At 35.4% G+C, this 10,809-nt stretch overlaps 1 protein-coding gene across 11 annotated transcripts; it reads left to right on the top strand.

Moving 5' to 3' along the window:
• The first annotated feature begins 2,084 nt into the window (after positions 1-2,084).
• LOC148731175 (uncharacterized) lies at positions 2,085-9,993 on the top strand. Of its 11 annotated transcripts, none has more exons than XM_088760560.1 (20): positions 2,085-2,323; positions 2,418-2,548; positions 3,093-3,125; positions 3,418-3,450; positions 3,707-3,790; positions 4,293-4,373; positions 4,498-4,539; positions 4,765-4,830; positions 4,996-5,043; positions 5,129-5,232; positions 6,466-6,548; positions 6,754-6,833; positions 7,253-7,360; positions 7,635-7,716; positions 7,822-7,882; positions 8,382-8,426; positions 8,579-8,608; positions 8,893-8,946; positions 9,419-9,454; positions 9,603-9,993. In XM_088760560.1, exons 1-20 carry the CDS (start codon positions 2,100-2,102, stop codon positions 9,684-9,686), a joined length of 1,509 nt encoding a protein of 502 aa, XP_088616686.1. In that variant the 5' UTR covers positions 2,085-2,099; the 3' UTR covers positions 9,687-9,993. The 11 variants fall into 11 exon arrangements, 10 of the variants coding, with proteins under 10 accessions (XP_088616686.1, XP_088616685.1, XP_088616691.1 ...); XM_088760559.1 differs by having other exon boundaries at positions 4,293-4,379; XM_088760565.1 differs by lacking the exon at positions 4,765-4,830.
• The last annotated feature ends 816 nt before the right edge of the window (positions 9,994-10,809 follow it).

Raw genomic sequence — 10,809 nt, 5'->3', positions numbered from 1 at the left:
TCAGTTAGATGGAAATGACATTTTTCGAAAATCTTTTTAATGTGGTCTTCCATATCAGCACTGAGATCGAGTATCACTCCAGGATTACGAACAGAAGAGGAGAATTGAATAGTTTCACCTCTAACATACAAGAACAAATTCCAATTTCGCCCATGTCAGTGCGAACCGAGCTCTGTCTAAGTTCCAAGCTATTCTTGACTGTTGTTAAAAGTTATTGTGATCAACGAAAACTAAAGTTTTATTTTAACGTTGATATAAAAGTATCAAACATTTATGTGGCGAATTTTGATATTTAGGTAGCCGGACAATTTTTTAGAAAGTTTTCGGCATTTCAATGAGGGACTTTCCAGCAACTTTACTAACCCAATCGAGACAGGCTTAGTTTGTCCTCCTACCATTTACCAAGTGTAATTACAAGGTGCTACATCTTTTCGTTTATTACAAAGTGCGATGGTCTGTTCTTTCCACCTAATTGCACACTCCCCTGTTGGGGCATGGCATTGATAGGTGTATCAACAGTAGCTGTATATTTCATGAATAAAAATTGTGCTGCAAGATAAAAATTTACAGCAGTGATGAACATGGCTGAAAACTGCAAACCATATCCGTTATCAGCAAATGAAACAATTTTATGATTGTCATAGTGCCAGAAATGTTTTTTTGACATTATCAAATTTGTTAATTGAGAAACTAAACGTTTTCACATCTGCCTATGGTGCATCACTTTATTTGATGTAATATAAAACGATTGTAAAGAATTACTTTCCGAAAACATAGCTATATTAGAACTATTGCTGCAATGACCACAGTGTAAATGTAAATACATTTTGTAAATACATTTTGTATATGTAAACACATTACCCTTTTCTTTGAGGAAAAAAAAAATCCTGCAGAGAAATCAGGAGGGAAAAAATATCCCGCAGAGCATTTAGAATGGAAAAATATCCTGCCCAGCAGATTGCTGGAAAAAAAATTTTTCATCACCAGAAATCACCCCCCCCCCTTCCCCTCTCCTCAAAAGTTAAATGGTCGGCCGCTTACTTCAATTCAAAAGCCTGGAACGAAAGCCATTTGTAGCACACGAAAGTCGTTTCTGTTTGCATTATTTTGATTATCACCTAGCAGTTTTTGCGTTTCCATCGCCGAAATTGCCCAAGAATTACGAAAATAGTTCTAATTATTTTTTTATTTCATGCGCGAGATCAATGCAGGCAATCCCAACCGGGCAAGATCGGCCCATCTTGCCTACTCCGGTAGCCAATCAGAACACAAGGTTCACTTCATCTTGCCCACTGGCGCTGCAAGCGATGTAGTAAAGTCTGTTACTACAAAGTGCAACAGCTTTTTCATTACAGAGTGTGACAAGTGTAATTATAAAGTGCGACAAGTGTTATTACAAAGTGCGACAGATATAGCAAAGTGTGACAATTGTTGCAAAATTGCGACAAAACAGCCCTTCAAACACCTTTTTCACGATCCTATGAAGCTGAATAATTTGACATTTGGCCATACCATCCAAGAATCAATTGTGTTCTAAAATGTTGAGAACTGAACAGACACGAATTAAAGAGCCAGGTGAACAAGGAATGCACCAAAATAGAGGGAAGACCGTATATTCCATCCGATGATGGAAAAAAAAAATGTCGATACGTGAAGGATCGAACTTATAAAAATTCTCATCGGAAACAACTGACGGTGTATCATAATTCATTAAAATATAAAGACTATCAATCGTATGTTCTCGTTTGAAAGTGGCAACTTTTATATGATGTGCATCCTTAAAAGGAGCTTGTTTCTTGACCCCTCCTTGATCAAATTAGCATTCAATAATGTGGATCACAATAATTATTATCCAAACTGATTGCAGTTTTATTTTATTAAACGGCCCATTTAAAGGTGATTGTTCACAATGGGACGTCTACATGTGATCCCAATGGATCCAGATAGCCGTCAAAGTGAGAAAAATATTCATTAGCAATTATGAGATGTAAGTTTTCAAATGTCATGTCATTTACCGGCGAGTACATTTAAAGCGCTTCGACTCTCTTACATCTTTAATTTATTTCGACCGTTTTTGTTGATAAAGTACTCAAGCAGCAATGTCGACGGACAGGACAAGACGATCTAGAAGTATGAAACGTTCTTTCATATTGCTACGCTACTGCGATCAGCTGAAGGTACCGCGTCCCAACATCCAGCGGGTGTTGGAAAGTAGTGGAAGAGTCACCCAGCTGGAATTTCCGAACAACTCCAGTACAGCCAATCTGCAAGAGATCGTATTGAATGGTTTCAGGCAGCATCTAAATAGTAGGGAGGCGTCGAGGTAAAGCTGACAAATAGTTAATAGGAAGTAACAGATTTCTGGCCTATAAATATGTATTATGTAGCGGTTAACCGTTTTTTTTTTTTTTTTTTAGATTGCTCTTTTATCGAACTGTCAGTGGTTCTAACCTGTTGACCCTGGCTGGCACATGGGATGATATGTGCGGGGATACAATGAAGGCAATGTTCAAAAGCCGCTGTAGAGTGTTCATGCGATTAGATCGAGGTAAGATAACTCTTCACGAAAAGGGCAAGTCAACTTCGTAGTTAGAAAAGGCCCTAGGGAAAGAAAACATTTGCATAACGACAAGACATGTCCAAGTCGCAACAGCAGTCCCGATAAACTTTTAACGAGGATTACTGGAAAATTCGAACCAAGTCTTCCGACATAACTTTTAAAAGTATGCTGAAGTTTGGAGATAGAGCACGTTGCGGTACTTCATGCTTCACGCGAGCGACGATGCGCAAGTGGCGGGGTCTGGCCCGAGTTGAATCGAGTCTTGACTCACTAGTACACGGTACAAGTGCTGAAGAGATCTTCTGCTTACAACGTAGAAAATGCATTTTTACAGTGTATTCGGAAAAGTTCATTTGTTCACGGGACTGAAGAACAACAATGTCTAGTAGAATTATGGTTACGAATATCTGTCTCATTCAAGGAGTACTCATGTTAATCTGCACCATATTTAACTATGTCTGCACTCGGCTCAACTACATCAGACCGTTTCTTTGAAATGTAATGAATAACGTCGTCTTTCTCTCTTTTTCAGATAGCACGAATCAAGATCAGGATGGCGAAGCAGGTGATTATTAATTAATGAAAAGATCAATATCATATTTAAGCATTAAAGGTTTTTCGAAGAAGATCGAGCACCCGCCATATACCGGTAATTGTAGAACTTTCCTTGCCTCCTTGCCAAGGACGTGATTGAAATTCATTCCTAGCTTAATTGATTGTGATGTTCTGATAGTAATTGCAGTTTCCATGAAAAGATGATCTTAAGTGATTCATGATGTGCTGAACCTGCACTCGGCTAAACTACATGATTCAGTTTCTTTTAAATTAACTTAATAACGTCGTTCTCTCTTTTTCAGATAACACGAATCAAGATCGAGATGGTGCAGCAGGTGATTATTAACGAAAAGTTCATATCATATTTATGCATTAAAGGTTTTTCTTAGACGATCAAGCACCCGCCAATTATCGGTAATTGGAGAACATTCCTTACCGATTGAAATTCGTTCTTAGCTTAATTGACTGTGATGTTATCATTAGTAATTGCAGTTTCTGTGAAAAGATGATGTTAAGTAACCTAGAATACTTTCCAAGAGAATCACTTTATTTCAACCCGATCGTTCTTTTCTTTAATGCTTGATACAACAGGGCAATCAACATCAGGAACTGGAAATGTTGGAATTGGGGTAGCGAGAGCCCCCAACGAGGTGGTTGTGGTAGACCCTCCAGAAGGTACATGACATTATGTGTTATGATTAATAACTTGTAGGATAGTCAGAAATGAAACTTGATTTGGTTCCAACAAATGGGGCTGTAACGCGAACATGTCAACTGGTGTTTAGATGAGAGTATACAAACACGTAAAAACTTGTGTTAACATTTAATTTAGGTGGACCCCAAAATAGCCATCCATATATTATTTGATTTCAAATAATTTTTATGGCCACTGCCTCCTATGGAGGTGAGGCCATAATGTTGACTTGGTTGAGTGAGTGAGCGAGCGAGTGAGTGTGACTGTAGAATTCGAAAGGATAGATGGATAGAGGAATGGTGAGGTTCTTGAGGTAGCCACTATAATTTTTCATTTCTCTTTGATATTATTATCATTATTTTAATCATTAATTTATTATTATGAATATGACTATTTGTTACCATCTATTGGGTACTCAAAAAGATGTGGGATGTAGTAGTAGTAGCCATATCCAGTCTTAACTGCCTATTTTTTTTACTTCAGATGAAAACACAAGTGATGAGGAACTTGGTAGACCTATCTTTACTTCATCACCAATAGTACATCAAGCACCCATTGTAGCAGGTACATGTAGGTATACTTTCCACACTTTTTCTGTCTGGAGAACTAAAGTGTAGGGTAGCATTGCTCTTGCAGCTTTAATGAACTTGTTTTCCTTTTTTTCTCTTTTTCTTTTCCTTTCAATTAGGTGACCAGAAAAGAGCAGAGATGTTTGTTGAAAGCCTATATGGTAAAGATGAAGGAAGTTCAATATGTAATTATTTCTGGAGTTGAGTTACAAACGGGATGGGCATAATTATATTGCACAAAGAGATATTAAGAATGAAATACCCACTTGAAAAGACTATGAGAGTTGTAATAACTTGAAAGACAAAACTTATAGCTGAAAGTAGTCAATTCATGCTGTTTATAGTCTTTGTAATCATTCATCCTAAAGTTGTTCTCAATTTCCTAGAGTCAGTAGTCACATGCTGTCCTATGGCAATGGATGGCCACATTTTGGCTGCACAGGCAGTAGAAGGTAATAGTGTAATCCAATAATTATATGCAAATTTTAAAGGTCAAATATTGGCTTGTCAATCCTAGTTCAAATTATATTTTGATAGGTTTTGAACATGAATATTGTAAAATAATGTAATAAAAGAAAGGGAGAATAAGTTAAAAAAAGACGTGTAATGTTTTTCAGTGGGAACAGTGGAAGAGGAGGTGGATCAACTGGTTGGTGCAGAAGCGAGTAAGTAAAGACTTGGAATGAATCATTTTAATCTGGTCCTGCAAAGAAGTTATGTGCTCAATTGATTCTACATTCTTACTGTTAGACCCAAGATGTGGACCAGCCTATGATTTACAGCTTCTAAGAAAACTAATGGTAGCACATGATGTGCCCCCAGTGCTACCATTCCTGTGCATAAATGCACGAGAAGTAAGTGTGTGAAGGTTTGTAGGGATGATTTTAGATAAGAGTTGCATACAAAGTCTCTTCTGGTTATGATGGACAAGTCACAGTTGGCCTAGTCATAAGCATGTGAAACTTCAGATTGTGTTGCAGTCAGGTTCATGACCTTGCTATATGTCAGGGGGTTTTGTGTTTGAATGAAATACATTCTTTCTCAAAGTGCCTATTTCCAGCCTGCACCATTAATGACAACCAGAAAACTTGCAGGGAAACCTAATCAAATGCTGGGGATTAACCTCTTAGGAGCCAACAGCTATACATGACCTTGTTTCTTGAGCTAACTGCCTCCCGGTTAGCTCAATTGGTTAGAGCGCTGGACTGTTGTGCGGGAGGTTGAGGTCGATGGTTCGAGCCCCGGCCGGACCAACACTCAAGGTCTTAAAATAACTGAGGAGAATGCGCTACCTTTCTTTAATAAGAAATGGATAGACATTCTAGTATTCTCGGATAAGGACGAATAAACCGTAGGTCCCGTCTCCTGCATCTATTAATTAGATAATTTGGTTAGGCAGGGGACGTTAAAGAACCCACTCACGAGATTACTGTGATGTGGTCTGGCCTGTTTACTGGGAATTGGAGGGAGGGGGCATCTTCAAATAAGTTTCCTTCGATTGTTTGTAAAACTGCTGATGCAGTCTGGCCAAAGTCCCCCGAACATTGTTGTGATGCGCATTTGATCATATCGACATGTTAATTTGCGCAATGTAAATATTAAATTATTAAATAAATAAATATTAAACTATTATTTCTTCATGGGACTCACATTTCATTAATTCTAAGTTCTAATGTTGCAATTTAGAATCAAGTGTAGTATTACAACTGACTGAGGTCTATCTTGGGTTCATAGTGTTTTCGCATAATTGTATAAAATGTACATGTAACTTTGTGTTCATGTTTAGTTTTTTTAGCGCTTTGCGTCCAATTGTAGTGTTAGAATTGTGACATAAAACACGTCACTTAATGTTTTGACATTTCTAATCAATTCTTCCCATTCCCTAAATTATACAGTTGAGTCATCACTAGTTGAAGGTGACATACATCAAAATACACTGAAATGAAATGCATGTCTTATGAAATTAGAGGTTCTGCACGATATTGTTTGGAAGGGAAAGACAAAATTAATGTTGTGCATTTATACAATTAAAAGCAATTATTATTATAACATTCAAAAAAATCTTATTATCTAAAAATTGAACTCAGATGAGAAAGCAGTGCCACCAGGACTGTATTCCTTTGGTGCTCATCCGCTACAAAGCTTCGCAAAAGGCCATGGATACCTTAAGGTACACCTCCTATAAATCTCTGCAATATAACTTCATAACAATCAGAGCAAAGAATTATACAGTGGTCATGCTTTGCATTTCATTTCATTAGGGATAAGTGATTCTAGTTAAACATATTTCAATAATAGCTGAGATGTGCAGGTCATATTGTAGTATTGTATCTATCACTTCATTGAATATAGTACACACTACTGGTTCATTTCAGAGCTTTGCTGGATATATCAGATGTGTTGGGAACCTGCTATCTGTGTGCCTCCCTTCAAGGCAGCAATTTTGATAACAGTGGTAAGTGTTTAGGCTTGATTACCAACCTCTGTTATTATTATTGTTATTATTATTATTATTATTATTATTATTATAATTATTAGTTGTTGAGACACTGGTGGTTCTCCTGGTGACTCACATGATTATCAAGCTGTATCCCAAGGAAATCATTTTCAAATTTTTTTCCCACTTTTACCATGAAACAGCAGTTTATTGGACAACAAAAGTCAGCTCTCAAAAGGCATGTAACCTCAAACAGATTTTTCCATAGTTCATTGTCAATCACAACATTGTCTTGGAAAATAAAATTTAGGAAACAAACACAAATTAGTTGTTCAACAAAAATGCATGCAAAAGTAATATGTTTTGAACAGAACCATCCAAAAGAGACATTGTCATGTCCTCAGTAATGTAATGAATTGAATGTCTTATTTGCATAGCTTGTGGGAAACATCAACAATCTCAACAATCAAGTGAAGATGTGGAGATCAGGGTGATGCACCCCACATTAACTTCCAACAGGATGATAGTTGGAAGTTTGATAGCAGGTCAGTGCAGGCATCTGAGCTTCCAATTTGTTGCTCAAATTGTAACCTATCAAAGGTATCCCATACATGGTAATCCTGTAGCTGATAATCATAATTTACAAAAATCTCAAATCTCCTGATTTTCTTCTGATTTGGGAGTTTTAAAAAACATTTACAAACAAACAAACCAGGAAATGAAAAAAACTCAAGTGTATGATGTTCTGTTAAATTATGCAATTTAACACTGATAATTATCTCGTTGTGTATTAATGGTATGGATGACTATGTCTTCAAGGAAATGAAAGTAGCCTTACAAGAGAGTTGGTAGAAGCAATACACCAAGGCAAGGAGGCTTCAAATGCTCTAAAGGCTCACAGGTTAATGTTGCAGTGTACTATAACTAACTATTGTTCAGGTTGATCTCATTATAACCATAATGGTTTAAGTTTTCTAACTCAAACTACATTAATTTGAATTTACAGGGACCTCTTGGAAAGGGACAGAGCTATAAGATTACAGCAGGAAATTGAATTGCAAGCTTCTGTAAGTTTGGTAGATCACAGATGAATTGGCAACCATTAAATACACTGTAGATTCAAAATTGTGTAGCAAAGACAGTTAAATCTGCGTATACCACACATACAGCACAAAAATGCCAATGCATGTACATTAGAAAAAGAAGTGTAAACTGCTTATAGAAAGAACTCATGGTATATATCTTTTTGGTAGAAGAGAAAAATTAAAAAATACAAACAATAAGGAGGAAATTAACTGAAAATACCATTGTTGGCTTTCTGGATAAACCAATCAGACACCACAAAGATAGCACTATATGAACTAGGAAACAAATGTAGCTTTATTGATGTAAACAGCTGATAGAAAGAAATCATGATGTAATTTTTTTCTTTTTGTAGAAAAGAAAAATTAATATAAAAACAAGATTGAAGAAACTGCAAATACAATCGTTGGCTTTATTTGAAATGTATTTTATAAAGTGGTGCTTTGAATTACATATACTTTATTATGAATTCCACTTTTTCAGGAGGCTTTAGACAGGGCCAAAAGCAAACCACAAACAGAGGAAAGAGTAAGTTTAAGTTACTTTGTTGTATATTTTTAAAGATTTTTTAACCTTACATGAGCGGAATATCAACATGGTTCATTAACAGATATATTACTTCCAAATGAATTTCTAAATCTTGGCATGTCCATTTCCATGTATTCTAAATTCAATCACAGGCCCAAAGACCTCAGGACTTAGAAAATGAGGTAAATAATGCAAATGTTCTGGCAATTGTATTTATTAACAATAAATAAACCAGATAATATCTGAAAAGTAGTATTCCAAAAATCCACATTAACAGAAATGCGTATACCAGTAGTATGTATATATTAGTGTATAAGTGAAGGCATCTGTTTTTGCACAGAGTGAGATGTGGCTGTATATAGTGCTATTAAAAGCAAAACAGGAAATTGGGAAATTATCACTTTTATGCCCCATGTTAATTGTCTACTAAATTCAAATAACTCATTGTATATTACTTATATGGCAGGCTGATCTTGGTGAAGGTGAAAATTTGGATGAAACTGTGGTGGATTCTGCGGAGGTAATGTCTGTACTTCCTTGAAACTGCCAAAACTAATATGGCTTAACTGGCTAAAGTGCAAAATTGGACTTTGATTGATTTACTGGATATTCCCAGTTATGGCTTTTAAGAATCCTAGATATATCTTTGTCTGCAATTGACGTGCTCGTCAATTGATGTTCCTAAAAAACTCTAATATGAGGAAAAATCCAGCAAACTCACTGGCGTGCAGTGAATTTGTTCTTCCATGAGTTTCTAAGTGTTGGTCAAATGCCAATTTCCTCATTGTACTTTGAATTTCAACTGCACGTGCAGCACTGCATGGTAATAATTATCAGCAAAGCAAGGTGAAATTTTTTGGGTTTAAATGATGATTATGATGGTTTCTTTGCAACTCTTTGAACACTGGAGAAATTATTCCCTTAATACGTCTTAATAAGTCTTGGGAAATACTTTAATATGAGTAAAACTCCAATTAATCATTTTTGTTTAGGTCCGCAAGAGAAGGCTCGCAAGGTTTAGTGAAGGGGTAATTACTTTTTATGATGTATTTCAAAAATTATCCATTGCAAGTCTTTTTTAAGTGAATAGTAAACCTTTCATTTTGAAAACAACTTTGAAGACATAGGTGGTCAAACACAAACAAGTAAAACTTGATTGTTTTATATATTTTGTAGGAATCTTGTAAATATCCCCGTAATAATGAGAGTGACTGTGATGAAGATAGTAGAATTCTAAGTATCGTAAGTGGTTTGAAATGAAGTATAGTTACTATTTCAAAACTTGAAGGAAAAAGTGCAGATCTTTTGAAGAATTTATTTGATTAAAATGTATTTTCTTTTTTTTGCAGACTTTCAAGAATTAATAATTTGTATTTTTGTAGTAAAATCTCAATTGTTGAACTTAATCCATAAATTTTCATTTCTATTTCATTTTTAGTGATTTGTTCTTAATAAGTTATTATGTATTACCCATATTGTAATTCATATTTTTATAAGCAATACAACTATTTAAGTTGTGATACAAGTTGTGGATGGGTTTTATTCAAATTAAACTTCATTTCCCTTCCTTGATGTTGTTTTTTCTTCAAAAAAGGTATGAGATATATTATCAATAGTTTGTCTATTTGCATGTCTTTTGATGCTGTCAATACAAATAATAATAAATGTGAATGAGGTCCAGGTTCAGCACTAGGCAAATATAAGTGTATTCAACATCTCTCATTGTATAATAATAAACTATAAGTGAATCTCGCAACTTGATTAACTGAATTAAAGGGGAGGTGATGATTATTGCCAATGTGACACAAAGTAAGAAATCATTCGTTGAAAGCAAAACGGATGGGTTAGCTCAATGATGGTACAAATAAAGACTTGCACTCTCTAAATGAACTGTTTATTGTATCCATTAATTTCTTTTCTGGCAATAGATAGGTTTCACATCATTTTGATTTCAGTATCAACAAGATTACAAACAACTATGTGCATGAAATGAAATGAAAGAAAAGTTCTTTTCGTCGATATGTAATGGTGGCCTTAATAATTTCTTCTTTCATACACTGTTGAGGGTCTTTAAAGCAAAACTGATTTTAAAAGGTTTGCTCAGTGATCATCTAAACAATAGAGGCTCAAACTCCCTCAGTTAATAGTTGATATTATCCATTCATTCATTTCTGATCATTAATATTGGTTCTCACAACTACAATACCCCCCTTCCTGTTAATCCAGCCAAACAACTGAAATACATTTGAATTTATTCAATTTAGAGTTTATTTGCATTTGCACACGACCCCACAAGCTGTTCAGCTTTAAACATTATCGTGTCTAAATAAAGGTGTTATTATACTGTTGGCAGTTATGAAAAGTTTATATAAGTAATTTTGAT

Source organism: Stylophora pistillata, chromosome 5 (genome assembly GCF_964205215.1).
Source record: "Stylophora pistillata chromosome 5, jaStyPist1.2, whole genome shotgun sequence".
In the NCBI taxonomy this organism is placed as follows: Eukaryota; Metazoa; Cnidaria; class Anthozoa; order Scleractinia; family Pocilloporidae; genus Stylophora; species Stylophora pistillata.
Note: the sequence above shows the minus strand (reverse complement) of the source record. Positions and strands in the feature narration are given on the sequence as shown.

What these genes read in the sequence shown, in the direction of transcription:
- LOC148731175 (XM_088760559.1), top strand. Translation starts at nt 2,100, where the DNA reads ATGTCGACGGACAGGACAAGACGATCTAGAAGTATGAAACGTTCTTTC. An exon ending in GGCTGCACAGGCAGTAGAAG is followed by an intron (nt 4,831 to 4,995) that starts GTAATAGTGTAA and finishes AATGTTTTTCAG; the next exon opens with TGGGAACAGTGGAAGAGGAG. An exon ending in AAATTGAATTGCAAGCTTCT is followed by an intron (nt 7,883 to 8,381) that starts GTAAGTTTGGTA and finishes CCACTTTTTCAG; the next exon opens with GAGGCTTTAGACAGGGCCAA.